Source organism: Lissotriton helveticus, chromosome 11 (genome assembly GCF_964261635.1).
Source record: "Lissotriton helveticus chromosome 11, aLisHel1.1, whole genome shotgun sequence".
Taxonomy (NCBI): Eukaryota; Metazoa; Chordata; class Amphibia; order Caudata; family Salamandridae; genus Lissotriton; species Lissotriton helveticus.
In genome coordinates, this window is record NC_136072.1 from 1,182,074,020 (window position 1) to 1,182,096,044 (window position 22,025).

The following is a 22,025-nucleotide window of genomic DNA, read 5'->3' on the forward strand; positions in this document are numbered from 1 at the left end:
CTCAAAACACTTTTTGAGGCTGTGGGTTTGGTACTGGAAAAACTGTCAGTGGACCATGTCATGTATTAGTTATTGGTGTCAGTAGAATAAAGTTATGCAAAATTGTAACACATGTGACTTTAGCAAGAACACAACAGGAATGTGGCCCTGGGCTACACACACACACTATGACCCAGATTGGAAGTGTATATATGTACACTCCAGGTCTCTTTTATATGTAGGTGGCAGCTGTGTGTACGTCATAATAGGTGGGTGTCATGTATGTCTGCCTCAGAATTCCTTCAAAGCAAGCAGCCTCATGTAGAGTTACTTTCAAAACTGTGAGGTGATCTTCCAGTCGCCCCAGAACTTAATTTATCAAAAAACATAAGAGCCGGGACCCTACACAAGAGGCCACTGCAGCTGGCACCGCCCATTGCCCCTACTAGTGCTACCAATGAATGTACCAACATATCTACCAACCATCACACTCCTACAAGTGTGACAATTCAGACTGCTCCAGGCCCCCAAAGCCATTAGAATGTCTTGGGCAGGAGGAATCAGTCATTTTTAATGTATACTGAATTAATATAACAACTGTTGGTATGCTAATCTTTAAATTAGACATACAGCGCCACCATGTGGCAGACCGTTATAAGTGCGGATGTTGACAATTAGGTGTGCGGAGCACCGTAAACCACCGGCTCAAATGAAGCACTGGGCAGCCCATTCGAGAGGGAATTGCTATGGTAATATTTTATTTTCATTGCCTCCCTGCATACTGTGTCAAACTAACTTTCCCATTGGATGGTGATTCAAAATTGCGTTTTAAATATTTACACAAGGTTCTGAATTTTGGGTTGTGCATCGATTACCCAAAGTCACAGTTTTCTCCTGACAGATCTCACCATAAAACCCTGAGGAAATGTGTCAGGGTAAAATGCTAAGACATAAATGCAAAACATGCAGTAACTGGGGTGGTAAACACCCATTCAACATGTCAGGCTTCATTATGAAGTGGGGAGCTCAGGAGGGATTAATTATGTTACCCATTAAATATCAGTGAGAGGTAATTACCATGCGCACTACTTATCACCTGGATTTTATATAACTGGGCACCACAGTCTTAGGCCCCCCGCCACCCTTGCGGAAAATGGTACCGCACTGCATATTAGGATGCGCCCGCCACAGTGGCGGGTGCATCATGCATATAAAACATTGTGGCGGGGGGTGGTCTCAGCACCGCACACCACAATGCTAAAAATGCATGTATGAATTTGCATGCACAAAGTGGCAGGCACTGCGCGGTGCCTGCTGCATTGTGTATGCAAATGCAGGGGGGTACCACAGGTACCCCCCATGTGCACCCCCATCCCCCCTTCACCATGGGGGCCCGCAGGGGGCCCCCGAAGTGAAGACCGCATGCCTCTCCGTAGGCATCTGTTTGAGCCCATCATATTATGGCTGGCGGTGTCTAATAGACACCGCCACCATATTAAACTTTTTCCACCCCGGTCGCCGTGTGACCGGGGCACAAAAGCGGCAGATGGTCTTTCCGTCGGCTGCGGTCCCCCCCGCCATCCTAATATGGCGGGGGGAATTTAGGTGCGGATGGTGGGCGGATTGCCCCCTCCAGTCTGGCGGGGGCTACTGCCAGCCTGGCGGGGGTAATCCGCCCGCCATCCTAATGGGCACCTTAGTCTCCAAATCGGTCTTTATTTATTCAGTGTTTTATATAGCGCGGACATGACCCAATCAGGGTGTCAGAGCGCTTCACAATTCCATAGCCTTAAACTTTCTACAGCAGGTTTGACAGGACCCATAAGCAAAAATAACAAACGTAAATAAACAATTTGAGTGTGAGACATTTGTGCTTACAAAAACATACATACATGCCCTAACGATTACTAGCGATTGATTTGTATTATAATAGTTTGTGAACTAGAAGGTATTCTAACAGTGCCTGGTCTGCTGTTATTATGAGAGAAATTTGGGGGCATATTATCAAGGACGGCATTAAAAATTATCGCCAGTTTAGCGGCAGAAAACTGCTGCTAAAGCGGCAATAATGGGCTTGATAATATGCCCTTGAGAATTCCAATAGAAGTCCATGTTCTGGTGTGAACCTGGGCTTCAATTGGAATTTTCCAGGGCATATTATCAAGCCCATTATCGCTGCTTTAGCCGCAGTTTTCTGCAGCTAAACTGGCGATAATTTTAACGCCATCCTTGATAATATGCCCCTTGGTCTTTGTGTGTCTATTGTGGTGATATCCACACAGGTACCTCCCTTAGAACAAATTAGTCTCATTTTGTGGTCACCAACCCCATGTAGTTTACCCATTTTTCTAACTGCGGTAATAACCTCAAAGCCTATAACAAATTTCCACCTTTACCTTTGTCCTGTCAAAACTAATTACATATTATAAATAACAGGGGGAAGTGAAGTGTGTGCGTGTGTAGTGTGGTGTGGTGTAGTGATGGGTCACATCTATGTTGTCTATTTTCCTGCAGTCAACAGCTCTGTCTTTGCTTTTACACTTTAACCTCTTCCATGCATCGGACGGCCCCCAGCCGTCTGACGTCACGGTGGGCGTGTGCGTCGGATGGCCAGGGGCCTGTCTGAATTGCGCGCGTGTAGAGTTCGCCCACACAGCGGGGAAATGTGTGCCACATGGAAGCGGTTAAAATCATTGAGGACAGCTAAATAGATAAACAAGCGCTTTCATAAATATTCATGTTGCACAGAGACCTCAAGGCTCGCCTGTTATGTCAAATGCCCTGCCTACTATAACCTTGTAGACCAGAGATACTCAAAGTGCAGGCCAGGGGCCTCCTGCAGCCCTCCAGACCTTTGCATGTGGCCCCCTGGTGAGCAGAGGCACTGGTGCTGTTTACTCCACAGAGCACCAACATTCAGAAAGCTATTAAATACAAGCATTTATTTCCACATTAGCAAAAGTAAAGGCAAAGAAGCATGTTTAGACACATTATGCAACAAACAAATAAAAATATGATTAACTGTGCTCCAAATTCACAAAACTGAATTCCATTAACATGCAGAAGTGTTTCAACTTAGTGACTCAGAATATATTGCTGCATTGAGAGGCATTTATTAAAAGTGAGAGATTTCAAACATGAACTTTAAAACTTTCAAATACAAGAGAAGGTTTTGTACAGAGCACATCCTGAACTCATGTATTTTGAGGTGCACTATATGTGAAAATGAAGAAAGAGTAGGCAAAGTTACATCAAAAAAGTGTCATGGATCACACAGTTTGGTCAAATGGGGAAGCTGGGACTGATTCGAGGTTTTCTGGTTTCACACAGAGCAATTCAGCGAGATGAGTATCTTTTTCCCTCTCACATTTTACAACAAAAGGTAATCGTTTGTCTTTAATTTGTGGTGTGTGAGATTGGAGCACGCATGGTAGACAGAAGCCACATGAAGGCTCAGTTCACTCTGGGCTCGAGGATCCAAGGGAATCTTAATTTGAGTTTGAGCCAGGCCTGTCAATCAAACTTGGCTTGACCCCTCAGTGACTCGCCCACCTCTATCACATAATGGCCATTAAGGGGACAGAAGTAGTAAAGTTATGAATTAACCCTCAAACACCCCTACTCACTGTCTGCACCATGTACATTACTTCTACTCTGTCTGCCTTACTCCACCCCATCTGGCATCAATGCAGCCTCCGGTCATGCCACAAACCTTATTATTTGCCCCTAGGAAAACGTTTGCGAGTACTCATGCCGTAGACCATGCTTAGAGGCATGTTTAGAACCTGGTGAATAGTCAGCAGATCTGCTGCAGGAGATAAGCCCAAAGCCTCCTCCACTCAGACAGAGAACTGTCTGCCATATTTAGAGGTCCCCTCTAGCCTGACAGTGAGTTCTGTGTAGGCCTGGGCGGAGTTTGCGGAAGTGACCAAAAAACTCTGCCAGGCTATGCGGCGTTCCCCAAACGGTAGAGTGAGTTTGGTCATGCCGTTCGTGTTGATTTTCATCGCTGGCTGTTTATCCCACACTGTAAAATCATCATGAACAGCACCATGCACAGCGCACGAGGGCGCTGCTTCTTTTCTTGCAGCTCGAGTAGATTTTCTAACTGAGCGGCTGCTTTCTCAATTTGAACGGAAGGTTTCTCAACGCGAGGGGTCGCGACCATCCGCGACCACCCGTGTTGAGAAATGTGACTGCCCACGTTGAGAAATCTCATCAGGCAGTGGTCGATCTAGGTGGGTCCTTTGGTGTGTAGAGCTTTGTGCAATGAGTCAGCATCTTGAACTGGCCTCTCTTCTGCACAGGGAGCCAGTGGGGTTGCCTGAGGTGGGGTGTGATGTGGGTTCATGGGGGTGTTCGAGGAAGAGTCTGACAGTGGCGTTCTGTATGGTTTGCAGTCTCTGTAGGTGGCGTGTGGCGAATCCTATGAAGAGAGCGTTGCCGTAGTCCAGTCAGCTGGTGATGAGGGCCTGTGTCACGTAAAAAACTTAAACAAAAGGGAGATTTCCAACATTATTGCAGTGACGTATCTATAGCAATTCTGACGCCATTCTGCTACGTCTAGGCAGTAAGATAACAGAAAATTAAACCTATTTCGAGTGTTATATTGTTCACACCCGTATACCTGTTTCAGCAATAGGGCTTGTGTTCAATACAATAGCAAGGCCAGCTACTCTTATCATTTGAGATCAGCGGCACGGGTAAGTTTAGCGAGCGAAAGCTAAGTGCTTTCCTTCTCAGTAGCCTTCAGTTGGAATCTGCAATATGCACAGATTCTCCTGATGTCACCTGGTAGGGAAATCCCCCTCTAATCCATCATTCTTTGTGTTTGGCTTTTATAACATTATTTCACTGATGTTAAAACCCTCAGAATAAACAATTAACAGATAATGGTGTGATGCTCTTTTAATTATTTTCATTCTGTTCTTTTGAACAACAACAATAAATGAGACACAGTTATCACCCTTCCTTAAACTCTTCAGAAATCAGTAACAAATTATATAAAAAGAACAGTTGGGACTTAAATTAAATACTGTGAATATATTCAAGAAATACTTGATTATCATATTACAGAACATAATAATATAAACTAAAGTGGCTATTCACAAAGGTAACTTACACTTCTGAGAAATGTACATTGGTTAAGTGACACACTTTTCAGTAAGCATTACTATTTTTGGATATTCACAAAATCAGAGTGGAGGGTTACTCAAAAGTGTAGACTTACACATCTCCACCCCCTGCAAAAAGGATGAAGCCAAATTTTCAAGTGTAAGTTACTACTGTAAACATATACAGTAATAAGTCCCGCACCAGCCAACCAGTGGATGTGCAACATCCTCTCATGGACAATAATAGAGGTAGAGACTTAAAATAAAACCTCGAATGAAATAATGTTGAATTAATTATCATTTTTTAAAATAGTTTACAATATAAATAAATAGAATGTAATGCGTTAAAAATCTAAACATAAAACATTTATTATTTAATTAATATATATTGTAATGCACAAATTAATGTAACACTGATGTTATCGACATATAATTAAAATAATGTAAATTAATTCTATACATCATTTTTAACCTCTTCAACGCTGATGACGGCCCCCGGCCGTCATGAGTCACGGTGGGAGTGTACTGATGACGGCCGGGAGCCGTCATGACCACGCCCGCGATTGGAATGCTCAGCACTGTGGCGGAATTCGCGCCGCAGTGATGAGGTTAATAATCATTAGGGCTTAATAAAAAAAGTTTTGCTTTTTTCTTTAGATGGTAATTTATTTTTTAATTTAAACTTCAGAAAATATTTTTATTTGATTTAGTACATTTACATTAATTAAATATTTAATTAAACATTATTTTACTAGTGAAGTAGTAATTTGTATTTTGTTCCACGTTTAAAAAAAATATATAAAATTTACTTACATTACTATTTAGGGGTGAGGAGTTGCCTTAACAGCTAGGGCAGTCAACCTCATACCCGGGGAACTGTACTCTACTGACAAACAATGCCTGGGTTGTCAAAAGCAGCACAACTCTGATATTGTGCATAATATGTTACCAATACAAAAGCATTGCACAATGAAAATACTACTTTGTGAACTGTGTGCCCCACAGCTAGAGTGACAAACTGGTCACCACATTGTCTACCTGGTGTCTCTCCCATTCAAGGGAGTCACTTTCTCTACCCAGGCTAGTTAGGAACAATCACTATGGAGAAACATTATGTAAAATAGGGTCATTCCACCCGAACATGTCAGTTGTCTACAAATATTGTCAAATCCATGTAAACCTATTTCTTGTAATCACATTGGTTTGACCAATATTTTTAAAATGCACAATATATCACTTTTCTTTTCTATAGGCTCCACCACATTCTTTGAATTGTTAGACCCGCCTCCCTTGGTTGAACCTTTAACCCTCCCTTCTACCAAGGTAGGTTGTGTCTAGCTGCGTCCCGGTGGCATGACAATGGTAGGTGACAGTAACACCATAAAAGTAACACATTATAGACATATTCTTACTTTAGCCTTGACAAATGTGTAACCAGTGGTAACAAGGTTACCACCAATGTATCTTGCAAATAAATTTACAGAGGAGCTTTACTGTAAACTTTAAATGCTGGTAACATTTCCAGTAATTAATGTGACATGTCAAAGTAATGACAGAGTTAAATATGGTGGAGTTGTAAACATGTTGGTTAATCACATTTTTGGGCTGGACCGTGGGGCATTTTGGCATTGCCAGATGGGCCACCCTAACACATTAGTCTGTGGCCCATTTGTCTATTGTCCAGCGTGCCTATTTTTGCGCCCTAACCAGTTTTGGCAGCACCCAACCTGTTTTGTTACTGCACAGTCACTAGTTGGAGCAGGCTCGGTTCCCGCACCTGAGCCCAGGACAGTGATCATTGTCTCCATTGCGTCAACTGCACTGGAGAGAGAGTTGCAGCAAGGGTGGTGTCATCAAAAGTAATAATTCAGTGCCTAATTTGAACCAGTTGTTTCTGGTGCTGGACACCAGCACTTAATTGTCAACTTATAACAGTCTGCCACATGGTGGTGCTGCTTGTCTACTGTAGAAATGAGCACAACAACAACTGTTTATTAATTTGACATATGTTAAAAATGAATAATACTTGCTGCCCAAGCCATTCCTATATCTTTGGGGGCCTGGAATAGTCTGAAATATCACACTTTTATGTGCATGATGGTTAGTACTTTTTTTGGTACTGCCACTGGCAACGCTGGTAGGGCAATGGGAGGTGCAAGCTGTAATGGCCTCTTGATGAGGGACCTGCCACTTATTTATTTATAAATTAAGCACTGATAACATTTAATATCCACAAACCATGCCGGCAGCAACAAGAAAAGTGTATCATGTACCCCTCAAAGACCATCTGGAAGATGCGTGAAACAGTTCTGAACTACCACAATTTGCTAATGAGGCCCACTTTTTATTAGTACACAACCACTTTTTTTTTAATAGTGGACATCCTTATTCCATGCAACTTTAACGACTATCCTTAAAGAGCATCTCAAAGGTTAGTCAGGCGCTCAGTAACTGTACTTCTTGAAGCTGGCACTTTGGGATTTGAAGTACCTGCACTTACAGCTTTTCATTTTATGCTCTGTTCGAATAAATCACAGCAAGAGTGTCCGCCAGCCATCTGCGGCCCAAAATAAATACACATCCTAGACTCACAACGCTGTGAGGTGATACATACAGCTGTTAGCACTCCATGAAAAAATTCACTTCCTCCCTGTAGAATGGAGTCTGAGGAAGAGGTCCTTCAGGACAGAGCTTTAGCCAGATCCGAACCCATAATCGCGCGAGAACAGGTCCTTCAGGACAGAGCTTTAGCCAGATCCGAACCCATAATCACGAGAGAACAGGTCTTTCAGGACAGAGCTTTAGCCAGACCCGAACCCATAATCACGCGAGAAAAGGTCCTTCAGGACAGAGCTTTAGCCAGATCCGAACCCATAATCACGCGAGAACAGGTCCTTCAGGACAGAGCTTTAGCCAGATCCGAACCCATAATCACGCGAGAACAGGTCCTTCAGGACAGAGCTTTAGCCAGATCCGAACCCATAATCACGCGAGAACAGGTCCTTCAGGACAGAGCTTTAGCCAGATCTGACCCATAATCATGCGAGAACAGGTCTGTCAGGACAGAGCTTTAGCCAGATCCGAACCCATAATCACACGAGAAGAGGTCCTTCAGGACAGAGCTTTAGCTAGACCCGAACCCATAATCACGCGAGAACAGGTCCTTCAGGACAGAGCTTTAGCCAGATCCGAACCCATAATCACGCGAGAACAGGTCTTTCAGGACAGAGCTGTAGCCAGATCCGACCCATAATCACGCGAGAACAGGTCTGTCAGGACAGAGCTTTAGCCAGATCCGAACCCATAATCGCGCGAGAACAGGTCCTTCAGGACAGAGCTTTAGCCAGATCCGAACCCATAATCACGAGAGAACAGGTCTTTCAGGACAGAGCTTTAGCCAGACCCGAACCCATAATCACGCGAGAAAAGGTCCTTCAGGACAGAGCTTTAGCCAGATCCGAACCCATAATCACGCGAGAACAGGTCCTTCAGGACAGAGCTTTAGCCAGATCCGAACCCATAATCACGCGAGAACAGGTCCTTCAGGACAGAGCTTTAGCCAGATCCGAACCTATAATCACGCGAGAACAGGTCCTTCAGGACAGAGCTTTAGCCAGATCTGACCCATAATCATGCGAGAACAGGTCTGTCAGGACAGAGCTTTAGCCAGATCCGAACCCATAATCACGCGAGAACAGGTCCTTCAGGACAGAGCTTTAGCCAGATCCGAACCCATAATCACGCGAGAACAGGTCTTTCAGGACAGAGCTGTAGCCAGATCCGACCCATAATCACACGAGAAGAGGTCCTTCAGGACAGAGCTTTAGCCAGATCCGAACCCATAATCACGCGAGAACAGGTCTTTCAGGACAGAGCTGTAGCCAGATCCGACCCATAATCACGCGAGAACAGGTCTTTCAGGACAGAGCTGTAGCCAGATCCGACCCATAATCACGCGAGAACAGGTCTGTCAGGACAGAGCTTTAGCCAGATCCGAACCCATAATCACACGAGAAGAGGTCCTTCAGGACAGAGCTTTAGCCAGATCCGAACCCATAATCACGCGAGAACAGGTCCTTCAGGACAGAGCTTTAGCCAGATCCGACCCATAATCACGCGAGAACAGGTCCTTCAGGACAGAGCTTTAGCCAGATCCGAACCCATAATCACGCGAGAACAGGTCTTTCAGGACAGAGCTGTAGCCAGATCCGACCCATAATCACACGAGAAGAGGTCCTTCAGGACAGAGCTTTAGCCAGATCCGAACCCATAATCACGCGAGAACAGGTCTTTCAGGACAGAGCTGTAGCCAGATCCGACCCATAATCACGCGAGAACAGGTCTTTCAGGACAGAGCTGTAGCCAGATCCGACCCATAATCACGCGAGAACAGGTCTGTCAGGACAGAGCTTTAGCCAGATCCGAACCCATAATCACACGAGAAGAGGTCCTTCAGGACAGAGCTTTAGCCAGATCCGAACCCATAATCACGCGAGAACAGGTCCTTCAGGACAGAGCTTTAGCCAGATCCGACCCATAATCACGCGAGAACAGGTCCTTCAGGACAGAGCTTTAGCCAGATCCGACCCATAATCATGCGAGAACAGGTCTGTCAGGACAGAGCTTTAGCCAGATCCGAACCCATAATCACGCGAGAACAGGTCCTTCAGGACAGAGCTTTAGCCAGATCCGAACCCATAATCACGCGAGAACAGGTCTTTCAGGACAGAGCTTTAGCCAGATCCGAACCCATAATCACACGAGAAGAGGTCCTTCAGGACAGAGCTTTAGCCAGATCCGAACCCATAATCACGCGAGAACAGGTCTTTCAGGACAGAGCTGTAGCCAGATCCGACCCATAATCACGCGAGAACAGGTCTTTCAGGACAGAGCTGTAGCCAGATCCGACCCATAATCACGCGAGAACAGGTCTGTCAGGACAGAGCTTTAGCCAGATCCGAACCCATAATCACACGAGAAGAGGTCCTTCAGGACAGAGCTTTAGCCAGATCCGAACCCATAATCACGCGAGAACAGGTCCTTCAGGACAGAGCTTTAGCCAGATCCGACCCATAATCACGCGAGAACAGGTCCTTCAGGACAGAGCTTTAGCCAGATCCGACCCATAATCACGCGAGAACAGGTCTTTCAGGACAGAGCTGTAGCCAGATCTGACCCATAATCACGCGAGAACAGGTCCTTCAGGACAGAGCTTTAGCCAGATCCGAACCCATAATCACGCGAGAACAGGTCTTTCAGGACAGAGCTTTAGCCAGATCCGACCCATAATTACGTGAGAACAGGTCCTTTAGGATTGACCTTTAGCCAGATCCGAGCCCAAAATCACGCAAGAAGAGGCCCTTCAGGACAGAGCTTTAGCCAGATCTGAACCCATGATCACGCGAGAAGAGGCCCTTCAGGACAGACTACTAGCAAGATTCGTACTCATAATCACGCGAGCCCCTGTTTCTATCACCATTTGCACACAGGACCTCACACCCAGCATGTGCACCGCTATCGTGAGCTAACAGCCCTGGCCTGCAAATGTGCTCCCGGAGGCGGAGCCGACTAGACACTGTTCTGTGCTTGTACCAGCAGTGTGCAGACCAACATTCATTTTCTACCTAACCATTATTTCCAGGTGCAGGGGATACACCTCTTTCCAGTTGTTTTGTGTTATGTATTGGTGCTATGATATTGGTAGTACGGGTATTCCAGAATTCTGCTTTCCTCTCCCCTACTGTACTTGCTTTGCCTGGACCCACTACAACCGCTTGCCGGCTCCAGAAACTCTCAAATCCTAGTTCAGCATACTCACCCTAACTCATCCACAGGTGAGGTGGGGCGACCCCATACAAACTCCCAAGAAGGCATCTGGACTAGACCCCTTCTCTACACTGTGAGGTCTGCTGGTCTGGTTCTCACTCTTTACACCCCCCTCCCCCAAGAACTAAGAATCTTGTCTCGCTGCCCCTGCTTTCACTGCCAGGGTCAACAACCAACTACAGGTTTAAATAGATAGGGAGGTCACAAAACCAGCCAGTGACTCTGGAAGGCCTCAGTATTGAGGTTCAGCACAGGATACAATGCCTGAGAGGGTGGTGCCTCTGGGGTGGCAGTGTGGATTAAACCTGATTTGTGATTGGCTCACTGTTCCTTAATCCATCCCAGCAGGGTGGCTCTCCTGGGTGCAGGATTTGCACCAACACTGGGCCCTGAGTTGTGAGATGCCTATTGCACCCCTTTGATGGTTGTGGTTGCCACCTAACTGGGGGAACGGGTCGCATATGCTTTGCCAGTATTAGGGCGGAGGGTACCAGTGCTATGCCACAGCTTCTGTCCTGCTCCCTACATTTCAGATGGACCAGCTCCCCAGGAAAACTCTCCCTTTCCCCGTAGACCAGCCTACTTTAGCTAATTGTGGGGACAGCCCTGACTTCATTATACACGCCCCCTGACCGTAGTATGAACCCCTCCTCAGGAAGCTTCTGGTGCCGGAGTGATCCCCTCCACCAACACAAGGTATCAGGTCTGCCCCACTCCTGGTACTCACTGTCCCTGAATCAAAGCGGAAGCTGATGAGCAGCAGGATCTGCGCCACCAGGATGGCGAACGACAGGTTGGCGTGGATGTGGTACCGCTGGTTCCTCATCGTGCTGACAGAGCTGGAAAGAGAGAAGACGCGCATTAGTAAAGAAGGTCTAATACAGGAAGTATCCTGTCGGCAACAAAAAATACACACGTCTCACAGGAAGTATTATACCCACAACAGGAAGTGACACTACCACCACAGGAAGTGACATCCATCTTAGGAAGTGTCACTTCCATCAATGAAAGAGTCATAGTCACCCATTCAAATGATTCCCTTAATATAGTTGCATCTACCAAAGGAAGAATTGTACTCTCTACAGAAGTTATCACAACTTCCACTAAAAGGACCACATTCATAGTTAGTACAGGGGTACAACACCTGCTATAGGACATGCCACACTCACCACAGGAAGTGTTGTATCCAAGACAGAGTGTCACAAATACTATTAGTCGTTTCACACCTTCTACTCCCTGCACACATTCCCCTCACTGATTGGATGCATGTGAGGTGTGTGGCTATTTTGAGGTTCCTTCTGGATGCATGTAGCCCGAGAGGTTGTAGGTTGCTGCCTTTCTTCTCCTGCATGTTTCTTGCATTGCTCCTAGGATTTCCTCAATAATTCTTTGCTTTCTTCATCTTGGAGGAAGAAAAGACGGGTCGTTGCACTGAAACTGGACCCAAACCATGTCCAGCAGTTTAGCCTAGGAACTAGCCAGAGCAACACCTGACCAAAGGAAAGGCTAACAAGCAAGGGCAACACTTCACAGCTTACAGTGAGGACCGGCTGTTCATTCCTCTCCTGCTTTCTGTGCTTTGTGCTACTGCTGGGAGTGTTTCTGGACAATCAGAATGACAGAGTAGCCGGAAACTGATTGTCATGGATTTGCTAGACTGAAAAGAAAATGCAGTCGTAGTTCACTGGCTCCTCTCAAGGGTTTGAACTAACTTCCTGAGCACTGGATGCTATGAGACCCGTGCAGCTTACCCAGGGTGCCCCTTTGACCTCAAGGAACCCTGTACACCTGTGCAGAGGAAGACAAGGAGCTGAAGCAAAGGTCTTGCCACTGTGTGTGAACCTCTCCTGTGACTGATGGTCACTTGTGGCCGTTCGCCCCTTGTGCGCTGTGTCCGGTGATCCTGTAAGCCCCTGTGCTGCACCTTGTGTTGCCACTTCTGTTGTGCCAGATAACTGAGCACGCCTCCTGTCTTACCACTTCTGCTGCGCCAGAAAACTTCAAAAACAACAGTTGATGGACAGAATGCAGAACAATGACACACATTTACCCTAGTACAGAGATCTGGGCCTAAAACCATCGTTTTTTTGCTCACCATGCCATCCCAGTTTGGACCCAGCCATATGCAAATCAGACTTGGCCCTGCACCAAATGGGAACAGTCCAGGCTGAACTGCTAGGCCAGGTCCTCCCTGGACAGGAAACAAGCATCCCAGGACAGTTTTCGGGCGTTCAGCCCTCATCAGCCAGGATAGCTTGACTCCAGTGGCATGGAGAGCACAGAACTCACGTATGAGCATACCCAGCCCACTCGGGGTGACAAATGCAAAAAGTACAGAGATCTGAGCCTAAATCCATAATTTTTTTGCTCACCATGCCATTCCAGTTTGGACCCAGCCGGTCCTAGGATGTTTGTTTCTGGTCCAGGGAGGACCTGGCTTGGCAGTTCGGGCTGGACTGTTCCCAAGAAGCACAGGGTCAAGACTGATTTGCATATGGCTGGGTCTAAACTGGGGTGGCATGGTGAGCAAAAGAATGATGGATTTAACCCAGATCTCTTGACTGGGAGTGAATGTTTTGATTTGTTCTGCATTCCGTCCATCAATTGTGTGTCTTGTGCCAGAAACCTGAGCGTGCCCATGTCTCACCATTTCTTCTGTGCGAGAATACGGAAAGGTTTTCCCTTTATCCGTTTAACAGCTCATAAAAGAGTGGCTCTGTCCCTGATCTCCTCGAGGGTCGATTACTGTAATGCTCTTTACTTAAACATCAATAAGTTCTCTTTGAAAAAACTTCAAACCATTCAGAATGCAGCAGCGAGGCTCATCTTAGGGATTCCTACACATCAGTCAGTTTCAGCCGAGCTTGTTAAGCTTCACTGCCTCACAGAGAGAAAATCATTTTCACAGCCCCATGTATTGCACATAAAGCCCTGGACAGGTTAGGAACCCGGGCTATTAGATCTAAGTTTCATTGTCACTTGCTGACTAGGCGGTTTCGTTCTGCCAAACATAATCTGGTGGTGATTCCCACATTTCGGAAGCGGGGTGGAGAGACAGGTCCTTTCCAGTGGCCACAGCTGAGCTGTGGAACACTCTTCCTTGCCACTTAATGTGCCTTGAACATCACATGGCCTTTAGAAAGGTTCTTAAAGTCTGGCTTTTTGCCTCAGAGTGATTTATGGTTTTCCAGGTTCTTTAAGGTGATAGTGTGGTTCCCAGCTCAGATGGATCTAGTGGCCATAGCGCCTTGACGCTATTTGGAATATGTGCGCTTTACAAATTTGTTTTCATTTCATGCGCTCCACCCTCCATTGCCAAACTTCTACTTCTGCTGTACCCTATAATCACGTGACCCTGTGCGCGGCTCCCAGAATCGCCACTCATTCGACTGCGCCAGATGTGCGAGCCCATTCGCTATACGCTGGTTGCCACCTTCTGCGAAAGATGCCCCCTTCATGTGCTACTGAGGAATTCTTCCCTCATTTCTCCTGAGCAGTTGGCCCCATCATGCAGCTCCTGTACCCACACTGGTAAATGCTGGCCTATGCCTCACCACGTGACCAGTGACCCTACAAATGTGCGATGGGTACAATGCAGCCCGGACACCCTTGAGCATTTCCCACCTAGTCCTACGAACAGACACTTCAAGAGACTAAACCAGGTGAAGAATTGTGCCACAAATAATGCTTAGAGGCAGATGCTGTCCTTTGCTATGTACTGGGATGTTGACCTGTTCTTGAATCACTTGGGCAATGTGCTTAAAAGGAGATACACCTAATTACAGTGGTTCAATGTCATGTATTGAGTTCAAAAATACAGATGTGGAAAAAACACATGGCCAAAATATCAACACAAAAAGATGATGAATGGAATGCTGAACATTGTGGAACATTCACCCCATCACAGATCTGGGCCCAACTGCCACTGGATTTAAGCTAGCTTGGCTGATGAGGGGTGGAACCCTGAAACCGGTCCCTGGATGCTTGCTTCCTGTCTAGAGAGGACCTGACCTACCAGTTCGGGCTGTACTGTTCCCCTAAGGAGCAGGGTCAAGACTGATTTGCATATGGTTGTGTCTGGACTGGGATGGTGAAGTGAGCTAAAGAATGATGGATTTAATCCAGATCTCTTGACTGGGGTGAATGTTTGACAATGTTCAGCATTCCGTCCATCATCTTTTTGTGTAGCAAAATATCCACAACCAGAAGCATTAGGTGAGTGTATAACGATAAGTATAGATTTACTATTCCGAACTCCGCATCTATGCACCTTTACGATATATATAGATAAGAAGTATAAAACCAGCAATGCTGTACTTACCAATATAAACTTATCTTTGCGATACTCTGAAAATCAATATTCTGGACAACACATTTATGCTTGTTGATTTTTAAAACTCTATATTCTGGTGTTATTCTTGTTACATAAGTGCATTCAAAAAGGAAAGGAAGGGCCATGCAATGTATCAAAATTATTAACCCCTTCACTGCGGCGGCTATTCCGCCGCAGTGCTAAGGGGGCGGGGCGGCCGTGCGGCGGCCGCATGCTGGTGACGGAACCGCTCCGTCACCAGCGTCGGTTGAGCTAGCTATGCTGGTGACGGAGCGGTTCCGTCATGGCCCGCCCCGCTCAATAGAACCCTCAGCGCAGGTGCGGAATTCGCGCCGCGCATGAGCATTCTATTGAGCGGGGCGGGCCATGACGGAACCGCTCCGTCATCAGCACAGCACACCCGCAGCTGATGACGGAGCGGTTCCGTCATCAGCGTGCAAGGGGTTAAACATAGGACCTTAAAAGAAACAAAAAGTATTTTTATCTTTTTACTAGAGAGTCACACTGCCTGGACTTTATATGTGTCGTGTCTGATACCTGCTCGGCTGGAAGTAGTTATTTTATACTTTGTCTCCAAGAGCAAGCACCGACTCTTCAACGTTGCAACCCACTGAAAGCCAAACCTCAAAGAGGAGGCTTTTGGCAGTTCAGGGAGCTCATAGAAGTAACTGGTTCCTGTGTTTTCAAGGACCTCAGAAACATTTATCACAAGGATTGCATAAGTGCCTTCAGCAAGCAACACTGGATTCAGAGAACTGGAAAGGCAGAGACACCAAATCCACTCTGCTTTCCAACTGGAATGACTTAAAGACCATCTTGGATATAAATGGAGTCCACATACTTCCACCACTGGACCTGTCCCCTGCGTTTGACACAGTCCATCACCACCATTCTCTCCTACAGAGTCTAGAGAAACTTAGAACCAAGGAACCATCCTTGACCGGTCTCTTCCTACCTGCTGAAACATCCAGCGTCATCTCACTCCCATGGTTCCCATTTCCTCCTTTCAACGCCAACTCTGGCAGACCTCATGGCTGCTCCTTTCACTACTCCTCTGCATCACCCACTCTACTGGGTACCATTACATCCTTCAACCTAACATTCTGCGACCACACTCACAAGACTTAGATCATCTTAAAGGCGGAAGAACCAAGGCACCAAGACAGTTCAGGATGAGACCGCTGTCTAAGAACCAACATCAAACCTGCGGAGTACAGAAGAACTACACCCTACTACTTCCTGTCTCCATAAACTACTCAAGAGATCGCCGGAGACTTCCTTGGAAGGGAAGAGCCTGGTGATGGCCACAGACTGCCGCTTATCCGTGGCCCAACGGGTGAATCAAGGTACTGGCATGCAACCTCTTTGGTTGGTCTGCCTCCACTGAGAATTCCTTCAGAAGATCAGAGCTACCAACACCCTTGACATGTCTCTTCTTGACCAGTCATTTTTGGCTTCACCTTTCCCTACTTCTACTGCTCCAAGACAACACGAAGAGAACTACTAGACTTGTTTCTTTATAAAACCACATCTAGCTGCTTTACTAGCACATGGCTCACTCCATCACCTAAGGAGTCATCTAGGGCGAGGGTTCTTATTTCACTCAAATAAACCCCCAGAGATGTTCACAGAAGACACCCTGCTGCTCTGAAGTGGCATCGCCGCTGACCATCTCTCCATACAAGAATAAACACCTTGGTGGAACCACCTTGTACGAACAGCCAGCAAAGCTTTCAAATGAGCTCAGAGTGAAAACAAGAACCTTCCAAGATGACACCAAACTGAGGAAGGAGGTGAAGATGTGTGTCTTCCCAAGCTGCGACCACTAGCAGGCAGAACCACTTATCACGAGGAAGTGATGAGCAACAAAGAGCTCAAGGTCTTACCAACCCTTCCTCTCACACACCCGGGAAAGAGAAACAAATACCCCACGCATGAAAGGCACCAACACATGTGCACCTGTCTCTCTCCTTCTCTTCCCTCCATGCAGAGGCACAGCTACAGCTTCACATTGACACCATAGGAACCGCTTCCGACATACATACGCAACACTAAAGCACCACGCAGGCCATACTATATTCAGGCACCTATCTCCATCCACAGCACAACTAAAACTCAAAGCATCCTATCTCTCAGGCCTTCTATTCCAAAGAACTACCATAGTGCAGACAACATATGACAATCTCAGAACAATTCTGGTGGGAGGTCTGTTGGACACGCTTCAGTATTAACCATGGTGCCCGGAGACCCACATCCAACTAAGAACACTGCGCGACTCGTACACACATGTGCTTCACCACCTCGACAGGGATATGAAAAGCTGTCTAAATGCAACTACAATATAATATTTTTGTAAGAAAGCACCACAACTATAGCATTGTCACTTCCAATACAACCATGTTTTGACGCACAGCGAAGAAGGTTGGGCTGCGGAGAAGGCAGACCCAAGTTGGGCATCCATGTGTGCATGTCACTCCAAGAGGCTGTGGTATCTATGGACATGACACACCTTCAGTGCTCTGCTGTCCCTGTGTAAGACGCCTTCAATGTTCGAATGAAGAACCACAGCGGTCTGTGTTTACTGAAGGTAATACCACACACAACGTGTTGCACCTGATATTAGAGAACACGTGCACACACTAAGGAAAGTTACACCTGAAACAGGAGCTATCACACCTGCTACACAAGCATTCTGCCACTTAATTCAACTCTCACACTCATCACACGGTCACATTGAAAGTGTGATATGTGTCAGGAAGTGTAACATATTACCACCATGGAAGGCTCTCATTGAGACAGTAACCTCATGTAATACCAGAGGGAAAGTAAACTTATGATAATGAACGGTCTCTTATTTTCTTATTACAAGTAATTGTTATTGCATTTATATGGTGCTTACTACCCCTGATGAGGTTTTTACGAGGTTTTCGACAAGTAGCACACTTTTCCTAAACCCAAAAGTGGTGAATTAATATAGGAAAATATTAAATTAATTTGAGAAGCGGGCCTGTGAGTTTGTTAGTTGGATTGAAGAGGATAGCGGACTGATAGAAGATGGAAGGGTCTAGAAAGTGTTTATTGGCAGATCAACCAGGAGGAGGTTTGGAATGAGTCAAGGAGAGATGGAGGGGGGAAGAGGCCTTAGAAGTGGATAAGGGAGAAAGGTGAGGTATCGGATGAGACTAGGAGGGATACATGAGGGAAGGGTTTAGAAAGGCTTGTTTGGTGGATCTGAATAGTAAAGGAGGTTTGAGATGTGCCAAGATGGGTATATGAGGGAAGAGTCTAGAAAGGGTTTAATGATGAAGGATAGCGGTTGTCCAGCACAACATTGGACCCATCACTGGAAAACAGGCAAGGGCCCAATGTTGTACAGCACACCCCATTACTTCAGATGCTGGTTTGCTGATGGAATTTGTTCAGACCACAATTAAATAAAGCAGTCGAAAGGCTCTCGAGGACATGAAGTGTGCAGCGACGCCACTTTGTCGCTCATGTGTATATCAAACATCTGGCTGGAATAGGAAAAGTCACAAACAGGTTCCGTCTTCTTTTCCACAAAGAGGGGGACTACAAATGTTAGCTCCAGGTGACACGGTGCGGGAGAGCAGCTTTTTACCTGTATAAAGTGGATCTGCATATTATTGTTTTTAAGGAGCTCTTTGGGACCAGACCTTGCCCTGAATGGATGCTGTAGCCTGCAGCTCTCCCCCCATCTCCGCCAGCCGCTGCCCGGACACCGCAGCGCGGCAGCCGGGGAGAGCGAACCACAGCTCCCAAGATCCTTTGCGGCTGGACGCCGCCACCCACTGTCACCATTGTGCGCCCCGAGGCGCTTAAAACTGCGGACCATCCCCGGTGGAGCGGGGAGCTCGTTTGGGACCAGACCTTGCCCTGAACGGACGCTGTAGCCTGCAGCTCTCCCCCCATCTCTGCCAGCCGCTGCCCGGACACCGCAGCGCGGCACCCGGGGAGAGCGAACCACAGCTCCCAAGATCCTTTGTGGCTGGACGCCGCCGCCCACTGTCACCATTGTGCGCCCTGAGGCGCTTAAAACTACGGACCATCCCCCGCGTCGCAGGACACGCGCGGGCAGCACCGGGAGAAGCCCGGGACAGTATGTGGCAGTCCGGGGCTGGATGAGGCAGGGCAGGGCCTAGTCCATTACATCTGCTACACTAGACCTACCATTGGCCTAAACCTGAGGAACACGTATCATACCAGAGGACCGAGGGAGTTCCAGCCAAAGGTTAGGGTCAAGCTTCTAACTGCACTGCACTGGGCTGTTTATAATCGTTATTAGTTTTACTGTATTTAGCAAAGCAGCTTATATACAGGTCCCATGGGGAAACGTAAATCTATTAAGGGGGGGGGAGGGGGGAAGGCAACCCCCGCAAACATCGAAAGGGAAAGAAACCCAGAAAAGGGGCTAGCCATGCCGCTGCAAATTGTGTAATAGACCGAATTAACAATCTTGTGGATGACTGCAGGGAGATCCTTGTGGCTGATCATGGTTACACTAGCGGTGAGGTCACGAGTGATAAGGGTGGTGTTATATTAAGATCAGCAAACAATGCTACCGATCCCCCTACAATTCCAGCAATGTTTCGGGCAAAAAGAAAACCGAAGGATGTTACTGATAATGATACCGGGGGTTGTTCAATTATACCTAATGAGGCTCATTGTCATGTGGGTCAGGAAGCCCCCTTTAATGCCACGAGTGAGAACCTGTCATCTCCTTCTGTTTTTCAGATACCTTGTGGTAACAGGTTTGCAGTCCTAGCTGACATTCACAATGAGTCCTCTATTCCACAAACGTCACTAGGCGCAGGGGCTGAAGTGATATGTTCTGCCGCTGTGAAACAACAGGTAGCTAGTTTGAATGCTGCGCCCAATACCAACATCAGTAGGGATAAAGTAGGGTCTGAAGAAGTTAATACTCTATCCAACCTTGTCATTCTTCTACGTGACGAAATAGAATCATTAAAGTCATTAATTATAAATGTAACTACTCTAGTTAGTGGCAAGCTTGAGGGAGTAAAAAACACCCCGCCTAATGTGACATCAATGATATAAAAAATTTTCCCTACAAAACCAAGCATAGCAAGCAAGGTACATCAAACCCAGACCAGGGACAAGTATAGTGACTTAACCATGGTGCATGCTACTGATCCTAGTAAAATTGGCCTTATATCTCTGAAAGGTACAAAAGAAGGGCCAACATTACAAAGCCCTAGAGTAACGGGGAATGGTTCTGAATTACGTCAGAAGTCTGTTACTGCAACAGGTGGGCTAAAAATAGCTCCTAGGGCAGCTGAGAGTGTGAAAGTAACAGGGGACAGTGCCCCAGGGAAGAAAGGGACTAATCTTGTTAGTAACGCTTATTCCCAAAATAAAATATATATGACCAACGTTCCTAAACTCGAAAAAGTGAGATATGGTAATAGAGAGTACCCAGATTCCCTAATTAATAAAGCCATCCACTGGCTGCGCCACGTCAGAGGCTGCTGCTCAGTGATCAGGGAAGATATTCTGGAGGCGAAAAGGATTAGTTCCTAAAATTATAAATTTGACTCTATAGAGTTAACCTTGAAATCAGCAATCCTTGCTGAAAATCTCTTTGCATTAGAGTTCAGAACTAGCGCCCCGGCTCAATCACTGATTCAGCTAAGGAAATCGTGCCCCCAGCCTCTGGAGCAAACCCTTCATACCATGGGGAGAGTAAGTGAGAGAAATTGCTTTGGGTTGGATAGTAATGATTGACATACACTAGATCCATCAATAGAAAATGGGGGAAATCTGGTGGTCCTGAACGGTGAGAAAATCACGGGATAATCGAGATAGTTGGTAGGGAAGTGTTGAGTGTTGATTACCCTCCTAATTCCAACTTAAAGATAGGTCCGAACAGTGGGGAGAATTCTATAACAGACTCGAACCAAGGCACTTCGTGTGAAGTAGAACAGGGGTTGCTCATTATCCCCGCTGTAGCTATTTCCACAAAAATAATTGACAGTATTCGGGCTGGTGTGGGCAAGCTAGTCTCATGGAATATTTCTTGGTTGCATTTCAGGCAGGAATCCCAGGATTGGTTACATTTTGTAAACAACTTTGATGTGTGTATTTTCCAGGAGACGTGGCTGTGTGAACCTTTATTTGCCCAGGGCTACTTGAATTACTCTGTTCCAGCATTAAAGGGTCCTAAGGGGTGACCTATGGGTGGTTTGACTATTTGGGTCCGGCAGAGCTTATCACTTATTGTCAAGGTGGTAGACACCAGTAGCAAAGACATCCAACTTATTAGAGTGGACCTGGGCCCGCTGGGATGGCTTGATATTTACAATGTTTATGCTAGGGGTAACAGGGGCAGGAGGTCCGAAGTTTTAGCGGCTTTGGGTTCCCTCCTTGAAACCCATTCTTTGGAAAACAACATTGTGATAGCTGGTGATTTAAACGGAACCTTTGAACCTTTCGCCATTTATGATGATTTTGCTGGGGATGAGGAGGATAGGCAATGGGGAGTCCCCAAATTAGATTTGAAACCTGTTACTCGTTGGTCCGAGGATATTATCTGTTTAAATGCCATATGTTATGAAAGGGGTCTAAGGGCACTAAACGGGAGGACCAAGAGTGGCAAGACAGGGGCAAACACTTTTGACAATGGGCGTCATAGGAGCAGAATTGACTATGTCCTCTGTAGCATGAAACTCTGGAAACTTGTTGGTGACATGGAGGTCAAACGGAGAATTGAAAGCGACCACAATCCGCTGTGCGTA

The 22,025-nt window shown here is 46.5% G+C and overlaps 1 protein-coding gene across 1 annotated transcript in view; it reads right to left on the bottom strand.

Moving 5' to 3' along the window:
• ADGRD1 (adhesion G protein-coupled receptor D1) overlaps nucleotides 1-22,025 on the bottom strand; it is a 1,126,805-nt gene that overhangs the window by 263,675 nt on the left and 841,105 nt on the right. The window contains exon 17 of the mRNA XM_078666340.1: nucleotides 11,647-11,758. Coding sequence (XP_078522466.1) covers nucleotides 11,647-11,758 — 112 coding nt within the window. The remainder of the gene's footprint in view (nucleotides 1-11,646; nucleotides 11,759-22,025) is intronic.